The sequence below is a fragment of the Pantherophis guttatus genome, chromosome 4, assembly GCF_059756535.1.
Source record: "Pantherophis guttatus breed Tessera chromosome 4, ASM5975653v1, whole genome shotgun sequence".
Classification (NCBI taxonomy): domain Eukaryota; kingdom Metazoa; phylum Chordata; class Lepidosauria; order Squamata; family Colubridae; genus Pantherophis; species Pantherophis guttatus.
The window spans coordinates 58,152,190-58,179,988 of NC_142066.1; the positions used below are offsets into that span (position 1 = coordinate 58,152,190).

At 37.4% G+C, this 27,799-nt stretch overlaps 1 protein-coding gene and 1 long non-coding RNA gene across 3 annotated transcripts; one reads left to right on the top strand and one right to left on the bottom strand.

Moving 5' to 3' along the window:
• Positions 1-2,013: 2,013 nt before the first annotated feature.
• On the top strand, positions 2,014-27,372 carry CDKL2 (cyclin dependent kinase like 2). 2 transcript variants are annotated; one of them, XM_087892247.1, is made up of 13 exons: positions 2,014-2,203; positions 4,984-5,151; positions 6,865-7,059; positions 7,783-7,961; positions 9,719-9,831; positions 9,960-10,099; positions 11,307-11,395; positions 14,539-14,659; positions 20,353-20,642; positions 21,211-21,304; positions 22,696-22,813; positions 24,267-24,373; positions 25,021-27,372. In XM_087892247.1, the coding sequence occupies exons 2-13, from the start codon at positions 4,984-4,986 to the stop codon at positions 25,078-25,080; spliced, it is 1,674 nt and encodes a 557-aa protein (XP_087748373.1). In that variant the 5' UTR covers positions 2,014-2,203; the 3' UTR covers positions 25,081-27,372. The 2 variants fall into 2 exon arrangements, with proteins under 2 accessions (XP_087748373.1, XP_087748372.1); XM_087892246.1 differs by having other exon boundaries at positions 2,031-2,339.
• On the bottom strand, positions 7,999-13,267 carry LOC117664783 (uncharacterized). Its single transcript, XR_004591173.3, has 3 exons — positions 13,134-13,267; positions 11,302-11,422; positions 7,999-8,911 (listed from the first exon to the last, which is right to left on the bottom strand). It is a non-coding gene; the product is annotated as an uncharacterized LOC117664783 (long non-coding RNA).
• Positions 27,373-27,799: the final 427 nt, after the last annotated feature.

Genomic DNA, 27,799 nt, shown 5'->3' on the forward strand with positions numbered 1-27,799 from the left:
TCTCCCATTTCCCATTGGGGCATTTACCAAAGTTTTATTTATTTAAAGGCAAAACACAAAATATATGGGAAAACATCAAGGCAGAAATGGTTCCAAAAAAGAGGGAGGCAAGTTCTGTAATTACCTTGTTCAACAGACAGGGATAACTGAAATTGACTAGTTGCTAGATAATCATTTCTTACTATACATGGAACAAAAGAAGTTAATAAAAGTGACAAATATAAGGAAGCTGTCAAATAAAAGTTGCTGAACTATATAGATATTTGTTTTGATCAGTGACTTGATGCTGAGCTAAATTATTATTTTCCAGATGCCAAAAAGTAGGGATACCTGGGATTCTGTTTTAGAATGCTGATGGAACTGGAACAATGCTACTACAACCCATGTTATCAAATTTAATAAAATACTGCTCTCCATATCTTTTGGAAAAGTTTTTTTTTTTTTCAAAACACAGAAAGTGGAAGAAATCATCTGTAAAAGTACAGAAAGTGCTGCTGAGGTGAGCAAAATGATAGAGGCACGCTAGTGATCAGAAGGGCAGGAGGATGCCTGCAACTCCCAATGTTCCCCAAACACCTCTCAGCTTATAAGTGTTTTTCCCCAGTGGGTCTATCAGGACAACCTGGTCTACCCAACTATGGGACAGAGCATACTGCTTCCTCTCGACTTATAGTTAGAACAGACCTCCTGATCTAGCCTCTAAAATAATGGCTGGTAAAGCATTAAATATAATAATAACAGTAAACACTGAAACACAAGAAGGGTTAAAAACAAAACAAAAAAATATGCTGGTTTTCCTTCAAAGCATTACATTTACACACATAGCTTCAGGGGGTGTAATAAGTAATGCTAACACTGTTGGGGAGGAAACTAGTTTTATATAGGTATTCTTCGGTTACTGACAACTTAGGGAGATTCAAATCATGGACTGGGGATGAGATCAGACCTATTTAGGAAGACCGGGATTGTCAGTACCACATGGTGGTTCAGTGGTAATACACAAGAAGGGACAAGACTGTCTCAAGGCAGGGGCTTATTCTCTCAAAGTGAATTGCCTTGTCAAGGTGGATTTCAGCTAATCTGCGCAAACCTTGCTTTAACCTCTTGTAATTTAATTTATATGGTTGTTTTGGGGACTTTAATGTATTAAAAGGGGGCATATTGGGGAAATGGAAACCTTTCCATGTTCCAATGCCAGATGTAGTTCTCTGGCTTTGGCATCAAAAGGATGGAGTTGTTTTCTCACTTCAAATGAGGTCAGACCTGATTTTGTATTAAGATGATTGGGGACCGAAATAGCTGTTGATATTTCGGTTAAGCTATAGTGGATTGTTTCTACACTCAGGAATAGTGAGATTCCCCCATTTAAATTCCTAGAGCCCCACTTCTATTTTGATGCTCCATCTTGGGGGAATAGCAGCCTTGAGAGAAATGATGCACTGTTAAAAAAGCTTCTGCTCCGAAGAGGAAAAGAGGGAAAAGGCGATAGTGACATGCTCGGGGCAGCAATCCTGCCTTCCAGTCTCTGAGCTTTTCATTACTAAAAGAATTGGAGCATCCTGTAAATCGGCGGCAACTCCCTCCCCTTCCCCCAACTTGTCCGAGCCCAAGTTTTGCGCAGCCATATTCCTACAATTTTCTCTGCCGCAAAATAAAAAGGATAGGGAAGAAAGAAGCAAGGAAAGGTATTTCTTGTCATTCACCACGAAGCCTGGGTTTTGTTATACATCGCTGGCTAATTTTTCTTCCTCAAGCCTTGGGACGCCTTTTTCTGACTGATCTACACTCCATCCTTGGGAAACGGCACTTGCTTTTGTATTGGATAAACATCCTTCAACCTTATTATTGACTGCATATTTGCTTCAGATTGAGGATAAGAAGTATAAGTATAAGAAGTATAAGAAGATCAGAATCTTCACTAATACCTCTTCCACCAGAGCCTGGAGTTGCCCCTCCTTCCCAGGCGGCGTGCATCGGCCGCTGCTCCTGCTATGTGTTGTGCAAGAGCAAGCAGACTGTTGCCATTGGTTACTGCCTGGGCCTTTGCGTTCCATTCTCGCAGCCGCGGCTAAGCTCGCGTTGTGCGGATCCCTCACTTCTTCCCATAGGTTTGTGGCTCCCCAAGAAGCCTTGCAGCTGAGTGGGTGATGGTGGTAGGCACAGGCAAGCTTCGACAGGGAACTTTGCAAGCGGAACAGGCTCGGTGAGTTGCGTCCACTGCTGCAGGTGCAAATAACTCCAGGATCAGAAATAGTACAATCTGGATTTTATATTCAGATAGTGTTACTGTTTTGCGAAGAGGAAGAAGGCTTTGGGACAGCGATGTAACAAGACCTGCGGTAAGATTTATGGGGCAGGCACTTTCGACAGCGTACTCTAATTGCTCATTGACCTTCCTGTCTCGGAGACCCCAGTCCTGCCAGAGAAAGGCAACTCGGAGAATGGCTCCGGAAGATCGGACTGGAGACGGAGCTCTAATGGAGTGATGATCCTGTAGGAATTTATAGCCCTCCCCGCTTTAAATATCTACGTGAAAATATGGGATGAGATCCTTTGAGTTTGGTAGTTTAGTTAGAAAATTGCGGTTCTCCAATCACTCAAGTCAAACGTGGAATGTCCACCTGAGATGAGATCAGAAAATCGGTATTGTACACTATTACTAAGCGTGGGTGGTGAGTCTAAGTGGCAGCAAGTAACCAAGATGGCATGTGATTTCAACAGTAGCTTTGCTGTTTTGGAAGTCCTACTAAGGCCGGTATTTTAGGGCCTCCTATTGGTGGCTCAAGATAGGAATGGACTTTTTTTTTTTTTTACTAGAGGCTAGTGTTGTGTATCTTCTAAACTTATTACAGTACTGCATTGATTGCTACAGGCACTACAGTGTGCTTCCAGATAGTTTAATTTTACTTCTCCGGGTATTGAACTATTTTTCTAAGTCATTTTTCAGTTTTCTTCAGGAACTGCAATTAGATATGTGCGGGAAAGGGGAAAGTTAAAATCAGCAAAATGGGGCTTGCATCATAACACTCTGCCTGTTACCTCCTTTGTTGGTGTGCCATTTCATGAATGCTCCAAACAGGCAAATCCCACATTGCAGCACTCCATCTGTCATCTTGCTAATTTTTGACTCTCCTCCCTTGCTAAATTCCACTATCTAGAATCCTAATTCAAAGGAACATTTTTTTCATACAGCCTTTCATAGTAGTAATCCAGCTTTCTTGGACATAAAACCATGGCTTGAGTCAATTTGATTCAGTTAGGGCACCTGGCTAAAAAACAAAGAAACTGAGCTTTAGCCCATCATAGGCAAGAAAACTAGGTGGGTGACTCAGGGCCAATTTCTCTTAGTCCAATTCACATTGCAGGGTATTGTGGGGCAAATAGGAAGAAGAAGGAATAGTATTAGGTATGTTCCTACTCTTGAGTTTATTTATTAAAAAATAGATGGGATAAAAAAAATCTAAACCAAAGATACATATTTTGTTTGTATAATGCTTATTTTCAATGGCAAATTGGGGTTTTTATTAAGGGAGATAGTAGGAGAGACTTCCTTCCTATGAAAAATCTACTAAAACTACTTTTGCAATCATTCAAGGTTGGTTAAAAAAAAAAGACACACATTGCTAGATATTTTGAACTGCATAATTTTATTTGAAGTGCCTTTGAAATGACATACTTTTAAACATAGGTAAAACATTTGTATTTCTAAAGTAGCTGCTGCCCTATGAGAGGTATCTCAGATGGATTCACACATTTTCCGCCCATGCTTTACCTATATCTTTGTAGTATATATGAAGCATAGTTTACTTGCGTTCCCCCCCTAATAGTATGATTTTATGATGAACTTGCAGACTTTCATCTATTTGTTTTATTATTTAGGATTCTTTTTAACGTGTCCCTAATTTTTTCATTGTAAATTCTCCTCAGCATTATTTTAATTAAACAAAAAATATAAATATTGAATATAAATACAAAATGTGACATAATATTTGCACTGTGAACACACAGTGTTTGTAAAACTAATGAAGCTGAATCAAATAAAGTCAATGGGACATTATAATTTGTTCCATTTATTTCATTGTGTTCAGATCACCTACTGAAGTGAACAAGAAACATTTTTCCCCCTTTGGTAGAAATCTTAAAACAGATTTCATTTCTAGTTTAGTTCATTAAATGTTCAACACCTATTGGCAAGTGTCTACAATTACACCATTATGTTTTCCTCATATACTCATCGCTTGATTATTTCTCTCTTTTCTTCCTTGCAAAGCAAAGATTAATGATATGTATTACCCTTATATGTTTTTAAAATCAACTTTATTTAACCAAGGATGTATATTTGTGTTTCTAGTGGCTTTTAAAATAATTGCTTTTCCTATTAGATACTAAGCATAAAAGCTCGAGTCCTAGCTGATAATATTAATTACTTTCTCTTTTAAATACAATTTTTATTAAATAAGTACTTTTTAAAAAAATAAACACAATACACCATACAAATTTTGAAAGAGAAAAAATAAGGAATATAAGGGAAAGTAATAAGCAGGGAAAAAGTGTAAGGAAAGAAAGAGAAAAGAGAAAGAAAAGAAAAAGTTATATAAGAAGTTATAAAAGTTATAAAAGAAGTGGTTTCAGGTCTTCTTAAATAGGAGTTACAAGTACATTTATATTTTACTGTAACAGAAAGGTTGTGCTCTTCTAGTTCTAAAATTTTCTTATTTCTCAGCAGCACCAACTTCTTCATCCAAACCAAGCAACAGGCCACAAAATACAATTTCAAATCAGGCAGTCCTCATTCCTTGGCATCTTATAAGATTTTATATTTAACCCTTGGCTTTCCCTACAATATTAATTACATTCTTATAAGGATATAATGTATTTTGTTAAGCCACCATGATGAGAAACTTGCTGTGATAATTGATATATTAATTAATGTACACTGAGTATTAATTGTATGCTACAGACTCCCCATTTGTTTGAATACAGATGGAAAAATATGAGATCCTTGGACTTGTTGGAGAAGGAAGTTATGGAATGGTGATGAAGTGCAGAAACAAGGAGAATGGCAGAGTTGTTGCCATCAAAAAATTTTTGGAAAGTGAAGATGATAAAATGGTTAAAAAAATTGCCCTGAGAGAAATAAAATTTCTCAAGGTAAGATAATGACTGATAAGTTCATATTTCTAAATCTGTAGTGCTCTTTCACTAATATCAATATATGTAATCTTATAGACCTTTTGTCTTTGCTATAATGTCATTCTTGATGTTTATTAAAAATTAAAAATATAGGAGATGGCAGAGGTAAAGTAACACCAAAAGGATATATGCAAATACAATTACTTATGTTTAGTTTTAGATTGATTTCATACATCATTTGTTTGCTTTCCATTGATTAGATTACCGGAACAAAAAAGTCATCATAATAGTTTATTAACCATAATTGTTGTAACCAAAATCCAAACTACTTGATGATTAATATGATTAATATGTAGTGTGAATAGGGCTCCAGCATGTTAAATATTAAACAAAATGTATGTAGAAAACTGTTTTTAGAGAGAAGGAGATGAGTATTACTAGAGGGAATTACAAGCATAACAGTAAGATTGAGCAAGTAAAAAAGAACTAGTTAATAAAAAATAGACCATTTATTCAACTAAAAAACATAAATTAAAAAATGGGTTTTGTTTGGTTTTTAGATAATTACTACAGTGGTGGGTTCCTCCCGGTTCGGTCTGGTTCGGCCGAGCCGGTAGCGGTGAGGATATGACATCACCGAACCGGTTCTCCCCCCCCACATTATTCTTACCTTTTATTTGGTCTCACCCCCAATCTATTGCTGCCTCCTGAGTCCCAGCTGATGACTAGAGGGAAAAAAACTGTTTAAACTCTTGCCACGGGGCTTCAAAGGGCCATCCTACCTACAGCTGATCAGTGTTAAAAGCAAACAAATGAGTCGGGTCGTAAGTGCGAGGACTGGTCGTAAGTGCGAGGACCTTCCAGAAATGACTCTGACCACCTAGCCATGCCCACCTAGTCACATGACCTCCAAGCCACACCCACAAAATAAGCCAAGCCCACAGAACCTGTAGTAAAAAAATTTAGAACCTACCCGTGAATTACTAAGATATGATTTTGTTCCTGAGAGTTACTAGCTAGTTAGAAAAAATATTGTAATTTCTCTTTTACTATATTTATTATCATTGTATAGTACCAAACTATCTATAGATTTCAAGATACAGAGTTCTAATGTTTAGAGAAATCTAATATTTGGAAAAAGAAATCATTTTAAAATATATATTATTTTATATTATATTGTATAACTTTATTTTATTGTCATCGGCTAATAGAAATAGGGCATAGAATTAAAGAAGTATTTAACCTTGTTCTATCAGTTAGATTTTGCTGAATAAATAAATGGAGTAAATGTCTACATTTAGGGAATCATCTCTGGAAAAATAAATAGTGTACTGCGATTGTAATGGATTGCTTAGTTAAATTATTTATATAGCGATAGGGAAAAGAGATTGTGTAAATATTAAGACTAATAACTGTTGAATATTAGTAATCATTAGTACTACCATGTTTACCCCAAAATAAGACCTTGTCTTATATTTTTTTGAACCCTGAAATAAGCGCTTGGCCTTATTGCCATGCGCTCAAAAGCCCAATTGGGCTTATTATCAGGGGTTGTCTTATTTTGGGGGAAACGGTATTACCTAGTAAACATGCATAGAACAGTATTTGGAAGTATTTATATGATTTACGTAATCATGTATATATTCTTCAAGAGGCAATTATTGTGAATGTTTTCACGCAACATACTGCCTCTTATTGTAGTTTTATGACGCACTTTCTGTCTCCTGATAGCAATTAAGACATGAGAACTTGGTGAACTTGCTGGAAGTCTGTAAGAAGAAAAAACGATGGTATCTGGTGTTTGAATTTGTAGATCACACAATCCTTGATGATCTTGAGATGCTTCCCAATGGCTTGGATTATAACAGAGTTCGAAAATACTTATTTCAAATTATAAAAGGGGTAGGATTTTGTCATAGTCATAATGTAAGTAAATTGCTGCATCTATTTAATTTTGTTTGCCCATTTTCATCTTAAGATTTTTGAGAGAGATGCTAGTTTTATATCTCAGAATAAATTTACATTTATAAGGATTTAAAATATCCCGATAATTATACTTTCATGTTTCTTACATACAGCTATGAAACTATACGCTATCTAATGAAAACAAACTGCCCTTTTCATTTCTATTCTTTGTGGAAGTGGAAAACATGACATGTTTGTGTCATGTTTTCCCTCATTAGTTGGTGATGTAATAGTTGCTTCAGGGTTAGTATACAAAGCTATTCTTTCAAAAGCAAGGATAGATTATTATGCTTGTGTGAATATTTTCTGAACATTCTGCATGTTTATCACTTGTATGCTCATATAAAGTGAGTAAATTTACATGTTCTTCCTTTGAGATAGCACAATATTTTACAGTATTGGGAATAGGAAGACAGTTCTTTCACAGACATTTTGTTGTTGTATAATTTTTTTTTCTTCTAGAAAAATATCTTTTTTAAAAAATAATTCAATGTGTGGAGATATAACATCATGGACCATCTGTGATGGACTTTTTGCAGTACAGTTTCTCACATAATATTCCATTTGTCAAATAATGAGAATGTGAAGTAGGCTGTCCTCTTTAGGTTAGTCTGAAGAACCTAGATGTTTTCCATGATGGGTTTATAGTGACTTTGCAAACATAGATATGAATCCTTTTTTTAGATCATACACAGGGATATTAAACCTGAAAACATATTGGTCTCCTGTTCGGGAATTATCAAACTCTGTGATTTTGGATTTGCTCGAACGCTTGCAGCTCCTGGTGAAGTTTACACAGATTATGTGGCAACACGGTGGTATCGAGCTCCTGAGCTGTTGGTTGGTGATATCAAATATGGCAAGTAAGGAAATTTAGAATTCAATATTAAAATATTCTTAGATTTTTAAAAATATTTTTTATTTTATTCAGAACAAAATTAAAATACAAAACTCAATAAAAATCCAAGAAGACATAAAAGGAAAAAAACCCACAAAACAGAACATTAAAAAAGGGTGCATCAACAACAGTATATTATACACATATTATCCCCTCTAGCTGAATACTGATTAATACATAATTACAATTAGTTCCTACCCCTTGCAAAACAGGCTCTCCCAAATTTTTGAACTACTAAATCTATTAGGAATGTTGATCTGTCTTCTATATGTTATATTAATGATAGTTAGCTGGAAAAACAATAATAGTAAAACAGAACAAAATTAAAGTTTAAAATCTTTCTGTTAACAAGTTGTTATTGTAATTCACTTGTAGAAAATTTACCAGGGTATCTTAACTATCCCGGATCACCCCAAAAGTTATAAATAGATTGTCCTGAATCAAAAATCCATGTCTGTTTCTTAATATCCTCTCTTGTCAATTATTGTTTAATTAAATGTAGTATATGCAGTCTCCAGACTATGTCTGTCTTTGGGTCAACGTGCAAGCGGAAGTAGTTACCACTTAACTGTAATAAATCCATCCAGTCTTCCTCTGTTTTCATATAAGAAAGGGATTCCTTCATAGAGGAAAGGAAGTTGTCTCCCTCTCTTCTAGCTGAAGCCATAAGACTTCAGACAGACTTCTGAACAACAACCACTTTTCTGATTCTTCAGCCATGAGACTATCTCTTTGATCTGGAACTGGGTCAAAGTCCTTTTGTTTATCTTTATCCAACGATAAAGCTTCAGGTTGTAACATTCTTTGAAGAATCATTAAAGTTTGATCAAGTTTATGTAAGAGGAAACCAGGTATAAGCTGCATATTTTTCCATCCTTCTTTCTTAGTTTTCGGACTTTGTTCAGCCATTTTAATCTGTGGAATTTAAATCAGGGACCAAAGAACAAAAAAGCATTTTCCTCTATATTTCAATCCAAAATTATAAGAAAATTTCAACAGAAATAAACTCCAGACATTTTGCAAATATGTCTCTTCACCACTTCCCAAACACTGCCATGCCTTCCATACAGAAGGAACTGAAGTTATCCAGAAATCGATATATCAGAAGGAAAAAAGAGAAAAAGCAATTACAGTCTAGCAAGGAGTTGAAATAAATTAGCATTCAATCACTGATCAACTTTTAAACAAAAAGCAAAATAAAGCAATAAAGTCAAAAAGTGAAAGTTATAATTCCTGCATGCTTAGAAAATGAAACTTCTTGACAAAAAGATGGAAATGCCCAGTGACTTTTCAATTGCTTCTAGAGGGAATTGGCATCTTCAAGACCTCCTTCCCCACTGGGTCCACGATTGTCCAAAAGTCATCTTGGGTTACTCCTAAGTACTCCCATTCAAAACCAGGAAGCAGCACTGTTAAAGAACCAGCTTCAGCAGTGAAATCAGCAGATTGTTGATAAGAGAAAAAAGAAAACATAGCAAGTAGCAGCCATCTTGAAAGGAGGGCCAAAAATTTTTTAGATTTTTTTATATATTTACAAGGAAAAGGAAATTAATGAATAAGCATTATGATGAATTGTAGCCTAAGCAGAGATTTGAAAGCATTATTATTATTGTAATATACTCTCTGTTTGGAAAAAATCAAATAGAATAAACTTCTTTTTCTATTATCACAAATAAAATATTAGGGCAGAGCTAGTTCTTCATAAGTATGTTCTATTTGCAGGGCTGTTGATGTGTGGGCCATTGGCTGCCTGGTAACTGAAATGCTTACAGGAGAGCCCCTTTTCCCTGGAGACTCTGATATTGACCAATTATTCCATATTATGAAAAGTCTAGGTAAGAATGCATCCTGCCTTTTTGTTTATGCTTTTATCTGTCTGGCTAGCCACCTAGTTATTCATATTTTTTGTGCAAGGTTATACTTTTAAAGTCTTGTTATTGATATAAACAATTATAAATTTTAGGTAACTTAATTCCAAAGCACCAGGAGTTATTCTACAAAAATCCTCTCTTTGCTGGAGTGAGATTGCCTGAAATCAAAGATTTAGAACCTCTTGAAAAACGATACTCAAAGCTCTCCATTGCAGTCATAGAATTTGCAAAGGTAATTTTGAGGTCTCTTATCTTTCTAGTCTGTTCCAATTAATGGAATCATATCTTTGGGAGTCTTCAAGTTTCTGTAAAATTGAATAGTGATAAGAAAACCAATCATTTTAATATCAGTGATCTTTTCCCAAACTCTTTGGGAAAGAGTGACTGCTTTAGAAACTGTTTCTAGCTATTTTAGTATGTATGCACATGCCCTCCTATTTTGCTTTTCAGAAAAAAAAAGCAGAATGAAGACTCTGTATTTAAATGCACATGAAAACAATTGGGAGACCCTTCCAAAGAAGCCAGATGTCTAGTTCTTAACTTAGCGGCCATTCAGACCCCTCAAAAGCTACTTATGTTCCAGTTTCAAAGTTAGGGCCCCTACAACATTCTTACAGTCATTTGTTCTTACAACCAAATGCAGGGATGCTGCAGCACTCCCTCCCCACCGCCTATCTTTCCCCCATATTCCTCCCACCAGTTTGCTGCAGGACTTGAATCTGTTTTCCACCTCACCAGGCCCAGAGCCCACCCAACATCGATTGTGCTACATAGTGACTCTGGACTGCTTGACTCCATTCCAGAAGTATGTGCCATTTTCCAAGTGCCATTATGAAACAGCAACGTATTTTTCGAAGTATAAGATGCACCGGAGTATAAGAGACACCTTAGTTTTTGGGGAGGGAAATAGGGGGGGGGGAAATTCTGCCTACCAGGTATTCACCTGGCTTGTCCCAGCACATTAATTCGCTCTCTGGTTTTGAGGTTGGGGCTGTGCTTCTAAAGCACAACTGATTGTCTGAGGGAGCAACAATTAGAAAAGAAGGCAAAGCACGGAAGATCACTTCGCTTGCGTTGTGGCTGAAAAACAGCTTCAAAAGCACAGCTGATCCTCAGATAAGTACAGATTCTACATATGTACAAAAAGCTAGTTTAGACTTAAAAGACTGGAGTGCTCAATGGAATTTTTGACATTTTAGTTTCTGTCATTGCTCTCCTCCCATTTCCACTGTATAGTATACCTTTTTTAAAAAAAAAAAGTCCATCTGCTTCAGAAATGGTTTGCTATATGATATGAAAGGAATTTCATAAAATTCAGGCTAAATTCTTCTGAAGTATGTAGATTAGATGTACTGATATTGTGTCTTGTTCAATAGAGCTTGGATCATTTTGTATGATTCCATTGTGTTTAACAAAATAAAATTTTAATCTTACTTCAGCAATGCCTGCAAACTAATCCAGAAAAGAGGCCATCTTGTAATGAACTGCTGCAATGCAACCTCTTCAGCAAAGATGGGTTTGCTGAAAGGTGAGTTTCCTGGTTTTATCAAAGTACCTGTTAAAAAGTAAGAATAGTGAGAATTTATATGTATATAATACATTCTCCTTTTAGCATTTACAAAGATGGAACTAGATATTGATTACTTCTGGAGCTGCAAAATACTTACACAGTGTCAGGAAGTGAAAATCATGGATTGGAATAGTGACACTTCTTATCTGCTTCCTTTTCTGTTGCTACGTTCTTATCTCAGAAAACAGTTAACAGATTTGGTCTAAGCACAACTCGGGAATACAAAGTGGCATTGGGCATGATCTGACCCGCTAATTCTTCTTTGCAGAAGAATTTTACTTCTTCCAATTTCCTGTATCAAATGTAAATTAGTTGCTCCTTGTTTGCTATCAAATGTTTGGTGCCAGTTCTATATAACCAAAATAATACCCATAATTTCTTTTAAAAGAAGTGACCTTTCAAATGATTCTTAATTCATATTAGAGACTGCCCCTTTGCACATCTATTTAGCTCTCATAGACTTATGTGAGTTTATCACATATGTCTATGTTCATAAACAGAGTTTATAAACAATTGAACAATATAAAACTCAGTGTTTAGTGCTCAGTGTTTCTAGTCAATTTCTTTCAGTTTTGACCAGCAAATCAAAACTTTGCAACATAGGTTTGCAATCATCCTGTTGAAATAATAGTATAACATATACATGATAAAAATAAGCTTTATTATTAACTTTAGCAGACAGATTTAAAGAGAAACACAAAAACATAACATACCAAGCAAGATGATAACAAATATCCGTTCAGCTATCAGGAACCCTAAGATGGCCATTGTACACAGCACTCAGCAATAGGTCTGTGTCAAAGTTTATAGCTTTATAGAGTTTTGTGAAGTCCTTTATGCCCTCTTAAGCTTGGTTTCATTACCTGAATGGATAACAATCATTGGTACACACAGTGATTGTTGTGAGCAAACAGAGAGCATCAAGGAGGCCATAGTTCAGCCGTAAACCACATATATTATCCTGTATCAATGATGGCGAACCTTTTAGAGACCGAGTACCCAAACTGCAACCAAAACTCACTTATTTATCGCAAAGTGCCAACACAGCAACTTAACCTGAATAATGAGGTTTTACTATCTAAAATAATGACAAACAACACAGAATTCAGCTAATTGTTCTAACAAAAACATGATAAATGCACTTTTATGCCCTTTCATTTTTTTTCTGTTTTTGAAATATTACATTTAGCAACAATAACAAAGAAAAACTTTTGTAATATCACTTCTCCTTCCCTCCCCCTCTCTCTTTCCCCTCTCTTTTCTTCCCCCTCTCTCTCTTTCCCCCTCTTTGTCTTTCTCTCTTTCTCTTTCCCTTCCCCTCTCTTTTTTTCTCTCTTTCCCTCCCCATCTCTTTTTCTCTCTCTTTCTCTCCCTCTCGCTCTCTTTCCCTCCCCCCTCTCTCTTTCCCTCCCCGCCTCTCTTTCTTTCTCTCTTTCTTTCCCTCCCTCTCTCTCTTTTCTCTCTTTCCCTCCCTCTCTCTCTTTCCCTCCCCCCTCTCTCTGTGTCTCATCTATCTATCTCCCTCCCTCCATCCATCTTTCTCTCTCCATCCATCATCTATCCATCTATCCATCCGTGCTCTCCTGTTCAGCTTCACGTGCTGTGTGAATCCAACCACTTGGGCTGTGGAGGGGGACTGGAGGCTGGCAGGCAAAGCCAAGCGTTAAAGATCCATACGAAATAAGGCAACTCCAACCTGGATCCTGTTGGGGAGACGCCCCCCCTTCCCTCTCCTTCTCTCCCTCCCCCATGGCGGGGGCCGGGCAGCCTGAGCACAGCTCCCTCCTCGAAGGCAATCAGCAAGAAAACAAATGTGGCACTTTGGCTGGGAGGCGGCGGCATGAAGCCCCACCTCTGGCCAGTGAGAGTGGAGCAGGCAGGATATGCACCTTCCCTGCTGCTGCTGTGGCGCTGGCGCTGGCTGGAAGGGTTGTGCGAGCTGAATGTTTGGAGCCGCATTCGGTGGAGTTTGCAAGCAGGCTTGGTGGGGCTGCTTAGCGGGGAGACCTTGGCCCATTTGGTTTGCTTCAGTGCGGGGTGGGAATGCAGAAGGCAGAGGAAATCTGTGCCTCTCAGCGTTCAGTTCTCAAAGACTCCTTTGGGGCAATTTTTTCTGCTTTTGAAACATTATGTTTAGCAACAATAAAAAAGAAAAACTTTTGTAATATCACTTCTCTTTTCCTCCCTCTCTCTCCCTTTCCCTCCCACCTTCTCTCTCTTTCCCTCCCTCCTTCTTCTTTTTCTCTCTGTCTGCCTCTCTCTCTCTCTCTCTCTCTCTCTTTCTCTTCCACCCTGTCTTTCTCTCCCCCCCCCTCTGTTTCTCTCCCTCTCTCCTTCTCTGTCTCTCCTCTGGTGTGGGGGGAAAAGGAACCCCTGAACTGGTGCTGAGTGCTGGGAATCTGACATCCAGAGGCTGATGAGCCCAGGTGCAGCATACCCAAGCTCAGTTGGCTGGCGAGGAAGCTGGGCATCCCAACACGGGCAGCTCTGTGGTAAAAGCAACTGACTGGATGTCAGTTGCTTTTTTTTGCCGAGCCGACGCAGGGTCGCATTGTGGCTCCACATCGTAATGGGCTTCAGGAGGAGGACGGGACCCTGTCTTCCCCATTGTGAAGTGCCCAAGTGAAAAAGTTCACTCAATCATTTCCAACTTCACAAGGTCTTTTTCTTTTGCGAGAAGTTGGAATTGATTGAGTGAAACGCGATGGAGAAACATGATTGGAGCTGGGCTGGGCCAACTGCACATATGCCCACAGAGAGGGCTCTATGTGCCACATCTGGCACGCATGCCATAGGTTCACCATCACTGTCCTATATTTTTCCTTAGACTTGTTTAAGTGGAAGTTTTATTTGTTATCTCATTGTATTTCTAGCTACATTAAGAAATGATAAATAAAAGGCCAATATTTCCAGAACTATATTGAAATGTCTTTACTTACAAACATGATAAAGATAGTTTTTAATTTATGTTTTTTGAAAATGTTTAATAACAACAAAAACATAAGAGAAGGGGGTTTAAATGTGAATGTATGATGGGTAAATGCTTTTACTTATTAATAAAAGTTGCATTTTTACGTTTTCATTTTAACATGGAACATAAGATTTATTCAAGAACTTAAAATCAAGATTCAAAAAGAAAAAGAACATTCTGTACCCAAGAAACCAAAAATAAATAAGGACAAAGATGATATAGGCGATGAAAGAAAAATGCTTTTAACCCAGGTTTGTGGCACTCCGGATTTTTCCTTCTTTACAATTGTATATGAATATATGTATAAAAAAGATTTTAAAGCCAAGTTTAATCTGTGCCTCTGAGAAATTGCTCTTCTTTGTTTAAGATGGGACTGTCAGAATGTTGTTACATTCTAAGAGCTTTCTTATTAGAAATCATGCAGGTTTTATTTAAGCTATTTGCATACAAACCCTGTTTTCTCCATGAATTACATAGCATCCTATTTTCAATGCTACGTTCCTCTGAAATCCTTCCTTCTTTATTTTTTTAGTTATATATTTTATTTATTCAGGACAAGATTAAAATATAAAGTACAAAAATCCCCCTCCCCCCAAAAAAAATCCAAAAAAAGACAAAAAGAAAACAAAAACATAAAACATAAAACAATCAAAAACATTAAAAAGGGTGCATCAAAAAACCGCATATTATCTCCTCTAGTTGAATACTGATTAATACATTGCTACAACATTAGTATCCAACTCTTGCAAAAGAGGCTCTCTCAAACTTTTTAAACTACTAAATCTATTTGCAAATTATTGACCCATCTTCTGTATGTTATAATAGTGACAAAGTAGTTAACAGGAACAATAATAGTACTAAAATAAAACAAAATTAAAGTTTCAAAACTCTCTATTAACAAACTGCTGTTGTAATTGTAGAAGGTTTACCATGACATCTTATCTATCCCAAGTTATCCCAAAAGTTATAAATAGTTCATCCTGGATCAAATATTCATGTTTGTTTTATAATGCCATCTCGTATCAATTGTTGTTTAATTAAATATAATAGATTCAGTCTCCAGAATAAGTCGATCTTCCAGTCAAAGTCCGAATAGAAGGGAATACCAGTTAACTAATAAATCCATCTAGTCTTCCTCAATCGTTGTAGAAGAAAGGAATTTGTAACTTCCCCTTTCAGTCAGAGTCCTGGTATTGTAGAAATATGCAGATTTAAACTTCAGAGCAGCAGATACACTTTGTTAATCCTCCAGACATGAGAATGTTTCTTTGGTCTGAAACTGGATCAAAATTCTTTTGTGTATCTTTATCCAAATTTTCATGCCCTAACATATTTTGCAGGATCATTATTGTTTCATCAAGCTTTTAAAGAGAAAATCAGTCAAGAGTTGCATATTCAGCATCTTCAGAATTAATCAAGTTGATATGGTACTATATGGTATTAAGCTATTACAGAATCTAATTTGTTTTGGATACTGCAGAGCCTTCCTTCTAGAAAATAACAAAGAAAACTAGTTATGGAGAGGATGTGGATTGACCCAGACAATACTGCAGACCCTAGTCAAGCAATGCTTATAGGCCAGTGATGGCTAACCTTTTTGCCATTGCATGCCAGGAGAGGGGGCGGTGGGGGGGTCATGCACGCATATGCCCACACCCATAATTCTATGTGCCCTGCCCTGCGCATGTGCGCGCAACCCCCCTTGCCCCCCGGCTCCTGGCACACGATGGCCTGGTAGGCCCGTTTGGCTGCTGATCCTCTCTATTTATCTGGGAAGAGCAAAAACAGCCTTTCTCACTCCCGCGGAGGCTCTCCAAGGCCTGAAACAGCCCATTTCCCAAGTCCCGGTGGGACAGGAAGTGACTTTTTTGCTGTCCCCAGCCTCCAGAGCTTCTCTAGGAGTCTCTAGGAGCCTCTCTAGGAGTCTCTGGAGGTTGGGGACAGCAAAAAATGTCACTTCCTGTCCCACCGGGAGTTGAGCCATTTCAGGCCTTTGGAGAGCCTCCGAGGGAGTGGGAAAGGCTGTTTTTGCCTTCCCAGATAAATAGAGAGGATCTGGAGCCAGGTAAGAAAGAAAAACGGGCCTTCCCCCCCACCCCCCAGGCCCTCCGGGAGCAGGAAACAGCCTGTTTCCCTACTTCTGGTGGACCCAGAGGGCCCGAAAATCAGCTGGCCGGCAGGTGCCCCAGAGCTGAGCTGGCGTGCCCACTGATATGGCTATGCGTGCCACTGTGGCACGCATGCCATAGGTTCACCACCACGGTTATAGGCTATGTCCTGGATAGAAGGAAGTGAACTTCCAATAATCTTTTCTGCCATCCTCATCATTCATTGCACAACCTTCCTGTCCGAAACAGTAATATCTTCAAACCATACAATAGTACAACACAACAGGATGCTTTCCATCGTCCTTTTATAGAAAGTGATAAGAAGAGAGGAAGGAAGATGTGCTCTTCTCATACAATGCAGAAAATGCAGGCACTGCTTTACCCACTTCACTAGAGCCTCACTGTTGAGCGACTAAGCTAATCTGCTCATGCTTCACATCTGCACATCCAAAAACTTGATATTACTAACCACCTCCACAGAGTTAAAACATGATGGAACATTTTCTGAAATCAACAATGATCTCTTTTGTTTTTCTTACATTTAAAACCAGGCTGTTTTTATTACACCAGTTCATCAAACCCTCTAGTTCAGTGGTTCTCAACCTGTGGGTCGGGACCCCTTTGGGGGTCGAATGACCCTTTCACAGGGGTCGCCTAAGACCATCGGAAAACACATTTTTTCAATGGTTTTAGGAATAATTTTATGGTTGGGGGTCACCACAACATGAGGAACTGTATTAAAGGGTCGCAGCATTAGGAAAGTTGAGAACCACTGCTCTAGTTCATCCTGTAATCGCTCTTGTTATCGTTCTGAATAAGGCCCACCAGTGTTGTATCATACGCATGCTTCACAATATGGCTGGTAGCAAACCTTCAACAATCGTGGGTCAACAGGGTGAATAATAGCAGACTCAGAACACAGCTCTGAGGAAGAACCTGTGCTCAAACACATACTGGGGCCTATCAGTGAGAAAAACCAAGAATCCAATTGCACAAAGGAGTATTGAAGGCTAAAAGGCTCAATTTATCTACTAAATGCTGAGGAATAATCGTATTAAATGCCGAACTTAAACTGACAAACAACATTCACACATGAATATTTCTTTCCTCTAAGTGCATCAAGCTCAGATGGAGATCATAGGAAGTAACATCCTGTAAAATGATTTGGATGATAAGCAAACTGAAGTTAGTCAAATGCTGGAAGGAGGCTGGATACAATAAAGTCGTTTATCAGTCTTTCAAAACATTTCATAATGATGGACATAATTGCAACTGATTGATAATCATCAAACATAATTGAAGACTTTTTTTGACACTTGCAAAATAATAGTTTTAAAACATGATGAAACACTGGCTGCTGCAATGAAAAAATGAAAATATTTGTAAGAACACAAACCAATTCATCTGGATACTTCCTAAGAACGCCCAGCGATATTTATCCAGGTCTGCTGATTTATGAATGTTAACTTTCCCAATGTCCTCCAGTTAGAGGTAACATCAAAGCTAATCACTTTCTCATCAGGATGGGGTATAGCTTTCCTCTCAGGTAATATTTGATGCCTCAAGTGTTCTCAAAAAAGGGTATTCAGCTAATTTAAAAAGATGGTTGTCCTTACAGCACAATAGAGCCAATTTATAATCTGTAATGGCCTGGATGCTTTGCCATATACACCTGATGTTTGTAGAGTCCTGAAAGAAGTTCTGAACTTTCTGACAATGGGCTTGCTTTGCTATTTTATGGTATATGTCAAATTGGCTCTGGCTGTTGTGAGCACCAGCATATCACTGGATTTAAAAGCCGCATTCTGCTCATCTGTATCAGGTTGCAGTAATGTGATGTCTCTAATAATCTTCAGGCTGAAAAATTCAATTTCAAATGCGGTTCAGCTGCTACCAATGAAGTACTAAATAGGATTTATTGAAGAACAAAAAGTATAAAATAGGGAGAAATACTGAGAATTAAAGAATGTGACAGTATTGCTGTCCAGCATATACTGTAGAAGTATGTGGTTTATTAAGATATCATTCCTATTGTTGCTCTAAAATAGTCTACAAGGCTTTACCTCTTCATTGCTTCCTGCTGTTATAGAATTAAAATTTAAAAAATGACTAATTTATCTTGCTTAAATATTGATACTAAAGAATTAAGATCACCCCACATCTTGGTGATTTAGTATGTGGTCCCTTAATTTATTTTACACCCATGTTTATATATTCCTTTCCTTCTATCTACCTCTGTGTATTTCATTAATAGTTACTATTTTCCAAATAAAATAAAGTGCAGACAAGAGTAGAGAAAAGAAAGTTTACTCTGTTTATTAAAAAATAAACAGAGTAACTCTTGTAGTAAATCAGATACTGTATTAAGATTTTTTTGTTACTGAGAAATTCTTAATAATTGTTCTTCCAGAGTAATGTAAGACTTTCTCAAATATATACAGTACATACTGTAGAAACTCCTGCATACAGAATAGAAAAGTGTTTAGAAATCGCATTTCAGAAAACCAAATAATTTTTTTGCTGAAACGTATCATTTTGGCTGTCAAATGACAGCCAAATGATAATGGAATATTTGAACACAGAAATAATTGGAAATTTATGTATATATCATGCAGGAAAACTCATTAGAGAACCAGGATCGGCATTAGCTGTTTGTCTAGTGTACACTTGACCAACAGACTCAGATTTATTGCCATTTCTGTTGAATACTTATTATAAATGTGACTTTCTGTGTTTCATTGAGATAAAATAGAAGCTATATTCTTACATAGTTGGATCAGGATAATTGTACATATATAGAGCAGTACTGTGGATTAGAATATGATCGGTTGCCTCTTGCAGAGAGAAATAATATTTTTTCCCCATGTTCTCCTAGTGTCACTAAATGGTGCAAATGTTAAAAGGATTACAGTTTTCTATGACCTTCATATTTAATTTAATTTTTAATTTAATTTCGAATTTATATACCGCCCTTCTCCCTGAGGACTCAGGGCGGTGTACAGCCAAGATAAAAAACATAGAATACAAATATTAAAACATTTAAAAATATATATAAAATTTGGCCCCAAAAATTAAAAATCGCAGACTAATTAAAAGGATTTTAAAATTTTAAAATTTTAAAATTTCTTCTTAAGCCAACCCGGCTTGCTGAAAAAGATAGGTTTTCAGGGAACGACGGAAGGCATTGAGGTCCTGGATTCTTCTTATCTCCGGGGGCAACTGATTCCAGAGGGTGGGAGCCCCCACAGAGAAAGCCCTCCCCCTGGGGGCCACCAGCCTACATTGTTTGGCTGATGGCACCCTGAGGAGGCCCTCTCTGTGGGAGCGCACGGGTCGATGGGAGGTCATCGGTAGCAGCAGGCGGTCTCGGAGATAGCTAGGCCCTATGCCATGGAGCGCTTTAAAGGTGATAACCAACACCTTGAAGCGCACCCGGAAGACCACCGGGAGCCAGTGCAGCTCGCACAGGAGTGGTGTTACATGGGAGCGCCATGTTGCTCCCATCACTACCCGCGCTGCTGCATTCTGGACCAGCTGGAGCCTCCGGGTGCTCTTCAAGGGGAGCCCCATGTAGAGAGCGTTACAGTAGTCAAGGCGAGAGGTGACGAGGGCATGAGTGACTGTGCACAGGGAATCCCGATCAAGAAAGGGCCGCAACTGGCGAATCAGGCGAACCTGATAAAAGGTCCCCCTGGTAACAGCCGTCAGATGTTCCTCCAAAGACAGCTGCCTATCCAGGAGGACTCCCAGATTGCGAGCCCTTTCATATAACACTGCCTATTAATTTTCACTTGTGTTCAGTTCATTTGTAGTACTTGGTTTGTGTTTTGTAACAGGATTTAGGTGTGAATTCAAAGCTCAAAGACTCCAAGCTGTTCAGAATGAAAGTATCTAAGGCTGACATCCTGAAATCGGAAAGATCATCATGTATGAGTTTCCTGTATGATAACAGTGTTGGACAATTTAATACAATTCCAATATATCTAAAGGATTCAAACAGTAGCCTAGAATATGTGAAGAATCCAAGCATGGTAATTCCTCCCATTGCACAGAATTATTCCACCACACAATCCAGCATCGATGGGACCCCCACAATGGGGACAACATTGGCAAGCCATAATTACAGGTACAAAATCAGAGTAAACTATCCAATTGGTATCAGTATTTAGAAAATATATATCTTTGCATATTATCTAATGTTACTTAAGGATTAATTCATACATTATTTTTACATTATTATTATTACATTATTTCTATTGTATAGCTATAATATACAGTACTTATTTCCAAGTAGGATGAAGATCTTATGCAAAGTGAGAATTGCTCCAACAGTATTTTTTCTTAAGTTTAGGCCTCATAGTTAGCATTTGGTTTAAAATAACATACCCAATTGTGCAGTAGTGGAACAAAAGACCTATAATTGAATAGATATTACAGAGTGAAGGAAGGTTGAAGAAGGAGGAAGAAAACCCTTACCTAGCTATTAGCAAATGTATATAGCATGACAACTTCAATATTAATTCATGTTAGCAGTCTTCTATACAAACACTGACCCAGATGTAGATCTAATTAATTTCTGCAAAATCTCAATCTCTTCTGTAGATCATTCTGGGACAATTATATTTTTCAATTCTATAGTCTTGGACCTGACTTTTAAATTTAAGGATGCCCATTTTTTGTGTGTTTATTTCTAGAACTGATGAGAAAACCAAAACATATTTTAATCCTTGTATCAAGCAAGGGAAAAAGTCACCAGCAGGTCACTATAATGTGAACTTAACAGCATCGGTAAGCTCTCTTCGAAAATATTTGATCCTTCCTGACATTTGGCATTTATGTAGCTACATCTTGTGGGAATATGGGAAAACATAGATGAGCTTTATACTTTAGCCATTTTACACTTTAGCCATTTCTATTTAGAAAATATATATCTTGGAAAGTGGGCAGAGGCAAGAGAAGCAAAATTCCTCTTCCATGTGCACCTAGCAAGTAGGGCCTTTCTCTTAACATTTTAACTCTCCTTGTTATTTTGGTATTATTTTGTTCAGTTAAAATATTCTACTGTACTCAATGGCCAAAAATGTTCCCTGGGTGATTTAAATAAAATCAATAAAAATACAGGAATCCTACTAGCAAGCTTACAGTGAAACATACACAGCAGAGGTGGGTTTCAATTTTTTTTACTACTGACTGTGGGTGTGGCTTGGTGGGCGTGTTTTGGTGGGCATGACAGGGGAAGGATACTGTAAAATCTCCATTCCCTCCCCAATCCAGGGGAAGGATGCTGCAAAATCCCCATTTCTTCCTGATCAGCTGGGACTTGGGAGGCAGAGAATAGATGGGGGCGGGGCCAGTCAGAATTTTTACTACCGATTCTCCAAACTACTCAAAATTTCCACTACTGGTTCTCCAGAACTGGTCAGAACCTGCTGAAACCCATCTCTGATACACAGCACGAAGAGAAAAAAAAACATAAGGAAGAAAGAAAGAAAAAAATTCAGCATTTTTTTCTTAAACTACAAAACATTTGTAGGGGGGGAAAAAGAGAAGAGTTTCTTCAATCCCTTTCAGTTACAGATTTGCAATTAATGCTTTTTTCTTTCTGAAGTATATTCTGTATATATTGACATTTCTTCATAATTGTTCCTGACCAAATGACACAAAATATTTTCATTTTTGTTACGTTTCATAACTCATTTAGCATCAGCTTTGAAAGCTTATCAAGATACAGGCACAAACAATTCGAATATTTAGGATATATTATGCAAAGTGTGTGTTTTTTCTTAATGGGGAGAGACTTTATTTGTACCTAGAAAGTCTTATCTCCTACTAGTAGATGCAACTCAAACTTTCAACTTTTCCTAATAGAGAATAGCCTGGTTTAACTTAACTTTAACTGATTTCATCATAGCATTCTTTCCCAGCCAATATTCCAACATTATATTTTCAATAGTTATCACTTCTTTCTGCAGATATTTGCAAATCATGTTTTCCCATCCCTCCCCCCACTCTCTCTATTATGTTTGTTAAAGTTCTTTTGGTGTTTGAGAGTGGGCTCGCTATTAATATAGGATATATATAGTAAATATTTAGTACTGCTTATATAATTTCTGCATACAATGTTTCCATTTAGACTTTATTTTTTGCAAAACTTTAACATTTTATTTGCTTGGTAATAGATGCCAAAAGAGAACAATGTTCTTCAGTCCCTCAAAAAAAAGTGGGAGTTTTCTAAAGCAGATGTCCATTTGCCAGAGCTTAATTACAGCCATCTCCCTGAACTCAAAGGCGTGGATGGTAAGTGTTTGTGTTTGGTTTTAGAATGTTTATGATTAATTTTTATTAAATGTAGATTTTACAAAGATTTTTTTAAAAACTACAGAAACATAGAAGGAGAAAATCATTGTGTAACCATATAAACCGATTTAATAAATAAAGAAAAGAAAAGGTAAAGACTATCAAGAGAGTAAGAAAAAGAAAGATACCTAAAGATGCAACTTCTGGTCTTCTTTGTAAGCAGTTTGCAGCAGTTAGCATAGCAATCACATCTCCACCATTTCATGTTGCATATTATAGTTCCTTCCAATAAACAAACTTTTTAAATCATATGTTCATTTTGAACCATTTTCAGCAAAAAGTTTATAAAAGATGTCAGTCTTTTACATTTTATAGTTCAGAATTTATTGAATAATCATAACATTCAAAGCTAAAAAGTACATCTCAATGTATCATTGCCAGTTACATTTTTCTGAAATGTGATAATTCTAAGCAAAATCGAAACATCAATGAAATTTTACCCTGCTCTATCTAAACATATTGAAATCATTTCTATGCTTGCAAGTTTTGTATATGATGTATCCTAAAATTCCTTATGCATATGCTTGTGCACAGATGTTCAGCCCATAATAAACATGTCTTCTGTCTTTGCTACAAATGTGGAGGACTGTAATTGATGCTAGCCTGCCCATTTGTCTGGAATTATTTTAGTCCATATTAGTTTTTTAATTAAGGAAATGGAAAATATTCAAGCTAAATATCTCTAAGTAAGCAAACTTGAAAAAAATCTCATTTAAAAGATATCGTGTAACTGTCTAGATCAGTGATGGCTAACCTTTTTGCCATTGCATGCCAAAAGCGGGGGGAGTGCAGGGGGGGTCGCGTGTGCCCATGCCCACACCAATAATTCTATGCCGCCCACCCCCCTGCGCATGTGCCCATTCACCCCACTTTTGGCACGCGATGGCACAATGGGCCCTGTAGGCCCGTTTTTCGCTCTCCCCAGGCTCCAGAGCCTTTCTAGGAGTCTGGGGAGGGCAGAAAAGGCCTTTCCCACCCCCCCAGCCCCCGGAGGTCCTCCAGAGGCCAGAAACAGTCTGTTTCCTGACTTCCGGTGGGCCCAGAAGGCCCGAAAATCAGCTGGCCAGCACATGCATGCAAGCCGGAGCTGAGCTTGCATGCCCACCGATATGGCTCCGTGTGCCACCTGTGGCACGCGTGCCATAGGTTTGCCATCACGGGTCTAGATTCTGTTAAGCTTCAATTACCTTCCTTCCTAGCCAGCATGACCAGATGTGATGATAATGTGAACTGCAGTCCAACAATTGAGGAGAGCCACATGTTGTCCAACCTGTTATAAATCAATGGCTAGCAGCTCAAAGTCCTATGTAGCCTTGTACATTTTAGGAAATCTGGTACTTTTGCAAAGAGTAACTTCTGTTTATCAAAAATCAAATGTTTCTTTCATAAATAGTTTGGAATTCCAGATTTCTAAAGAAAGAAAACAAAATTGTTCCAGAGTCTCGCATGCCATCTCTTGCCACAATAGATCTTCAGAATCCAAATCTGGCTCTGCATCAGGTATTCAATTCCTTTTATTTGGGGAGTAAAAAAATGCATACACAAGTTATAGCATTTATATTTCTTCTTATTATTATTATTAAGTATGTATCTTTCCAATATGCAGCCTTACCTCCCTTAAAAAAATGCAGGGTATTCCTTAAGAAGAAAAAACTTATTGCTTTTCATCTTTGTATTTATTAGTAAATGTATTGAAAGTAAAGCAGAGAATATCATAATTATATTTCGTACAGCTCGGTTAGAACACCATTATATCAATATTATCTCACAAGAAATATGAGAGAGAATCTTTAGAGAAAGATAATAGAAATATATATGAAGTTGGACTTTTTAATACCCTGTTTTCCCCCAAATAAGACATCCCCTGATAATAAGCCCAATCGGGCTTTTGAGCACATGGCAATAAAGGCAACCGCTTATTTCAGGGTTCAAAAAAATATAAAACTGGGTCTTATTTTCAGGGAAACACGGTATATAAAAATATGACTTTAGGGAACATAATAAAAGTTTATAAAATTATCTTAACATGATCAAACATGATAATAGATTCGAGTTATTGTTATTTCTTACTGATGTTTTTGGTAACACTAACTGCTGCCCAAATATTAGCATGCTTGAAATTCAGTCAAAATTTACTTGATTTGCAGATATCTGGAAGCTCCTTGCAAGATACCTCAGAAGCCACCTTCCCCAAGGTAGAGCATTAGTAACAAGCGGAATTGGCAACTCTTACGTGATTCCCATTGATTACACATCTGCATCACTTTTACACTCTTATGGAGGTACTTTGAAATTGGGGAGGGAGAGGCAGTTGCTAGTATTTTGCTGTAGTTAAGATAATGGCAATAAAAGGGAAAAAATGATATTATGTTAACTAACACTGGTACTAAGGCTGCTACTTCTTATATAATGTGATGTGCATGAAGAAAATAATCTACAATTACTCATTTCAGTGGTCTTGAAGATCTCTAACAGTTGAAGATAACAAACAGATTTAACCATTTAAATGAAATTCTCCCATTTCCTCATTGCTGATTCACATTTTCTATAGAAAAACTGTCTGTCGTTATACAGTAAATCAGGCTTTTAAAGAATCTTTCTTACTGGCTGTTCACATATTATGATAAATAGCAAACAAATCAGACATAGGTATCCAAAACAGAGGGGCCAAAACAGAGCCAGTGATGGAACATATATCAAAATATTGCAACATAAACTTCAGCCCTTACATACTTTCATTCACCATTGCAATATAAATATGAAAGGACAGACATCTCAACACATATTTCATAATTTTGGCATTATCATGGCTACTCGTACATGCTTGTGAAATTGTATATGACTTAGCATTAAGTATGAGGTCAAGCATGTAAGTAGACAGGGAAGGCAGATTTTACAAAATTGTCTTATACTAATAGGTATTTTACAAGCATCAGTTTTTAAAACCTTTTTATTTCAAACTCCTTGCTATGCAAATTGCAAATTGAATTGAAATCATAAAGAAATCAGGGGAAGGCCATTGACTTGATATCTTATTCTTTAACTTTCTTTTAAATATCAAATTCAGTCCTGTGAAAGCCAGAATTTTGGGCTAAAAAGCCTTAGCTCTGATCTAGCAGGGAGAGGGAGATGGTCTAGAAATGCAAAATATAAATAAATAAAATCTTTTATAAACTCCTAAAGCAAAACAAAATTAGTATAAGTTTTCATTGAAATAAATCTACTGTGAATTCATATCGGTGAAACTATGACAATCTATAGTTTCTGACAATCTATGGTAGGGGTGTCAAACTCAAGTCCCATGGGCCGGATCTGGAACACACTCTGGCCCATGGGGCCACCCTGGAAACAGCGAAGGACTGCCCACAGTGCCTCTGCCAATAAGGAGCTTGAAAGGGCCGCCTTCGGCCACATCCGTTTTCACTGGCAGAGGGTTGCAGTAGGCCGCCACACAGCCCTTCCGAGCTCCAGTTTCACTGGCAGAGGGTTGCAGGAGGCCGTTGCAATCGAAAACAGAGCTCGGGAGCCCATTTTGGTTGGCAGAGCACTTGGGCCGCCACAGGCGCCCTTGGTACACATCGAGCTGGCCACATTCACCCTGGCCATGCCCAACCCTGCCCCATCCCCCCAAGGTCAAACACAATCCTGATGCGGCCCTCAATGAAATCAAGTTTGACACCCTTGATATATAGCCATAAGATTAGCATTTTGTATGAACCCTGCCAGTTGTGGTTTATTCAAGAGAACATGGTTATGTTAACTGTGATTGGACACAGTATGCAAACAGACCTAGTAATGGTATTTTAGGAAAAATAATGCTTTGATAAAAGATAAATAGTGTTTAACACTATTTTTATGCTTTTGGTTAAAATTCATCAGTTACAGCTTACATTTGCAAAGTCTATGACAAATACTTTCCTCCCGTAATAAATTAACTTGGATGAATTAGAAAAAAACTAAGCATGATATGATCTGATTAGTACTTGGATAAAAGATCATCAAGACATTTCAAGTTTGTAGACTCTGGAAATTTGGAAAAAAATAATCACCAGTCAAGTTCAACGATGAAGTCACCAGGAGTCAAACTCAACTCAAGGGATACTTTTCTTTGTATAAGTTTTCTATCAAAATTGAGAGAATGCTTGCAGTTATTCATAGCTCTATGTCTCTCTATTCATTTCCTAGTTTTCACTGAATTATCTTCACGTAGTTTCAAGCATTCAAGGAAAATCAGCACTCCTAAACATTATGTTATTTGAGTAGTACTTTTTTCTATCACTGCACCCAAATAATGTGAATTGATCATTTCTAAAGCATTCTTATATAAGACATGTTATTGAAGATGCTTAAAAAGTGTGTTGTGAATATCAGTGTTTGTATATATTTGCCCTTATAACTCTTCAATGCATTTGGAAATTCTGGGTATTGTTACTGTTTTGAGTAAACAGATATCTAACATTTTTAGTTTCCAGATAATAATAAAATTGTAGTAATTATAATTATTAGAATACCAGTGATATTTCATATCTACAGCAGGAGTGGGCAATCTAAGCACCATGTGGATTGCCTACACACACACACACACCAGTTTCCCATTGACTGCCTTTTCAGATCGAACAAAATTGAACATTACAGAATCACCATTCTTCCATTTTGGTGATATAGGAAAATTTAAAGACAAATCCAGTGCTTTGTAGTACCAACTATATTGCTTAAAAATGCCTGTCTCTCTCCTCCCCATTATACATAACTTTTTGTGCGTACAGAAATGGTCTCCACAAAGCACATTCTATGATAATGAAGATGCTGATTTGGAAGCTAATGGCAATGTGAAGTTTCTCTTACTTGCCACTAAAAGCTTTGTAAAGCATAATGAAGGAAGAAGGATTCTGCAACCACTGCAAAGGACTTGATGTTTGGATGCTG

Coding starts and splice junctions, on each gene's coding strand:
- CDKL2 (XM_087892247.1), top strand. CDS start 4,984: ATGGAAAAATATGAGATCCTTGGACTTGTTGGAGAAGGAAGTTATGGA. Junction 20,643..21,210: donor TTGGCAAGCCATAATTACAG/GTACAAAATCAG, acceptor GTTTATTTCTAG/AACTGATGAGAAAACCAAAA. Junction 24,374..25,020: donor CAAATCTGGCTCTGCATCAG/GTATTCAATTCC, acceptor CTTGATTTGCAG/ATATCTGGAAGCTCCTTGCA.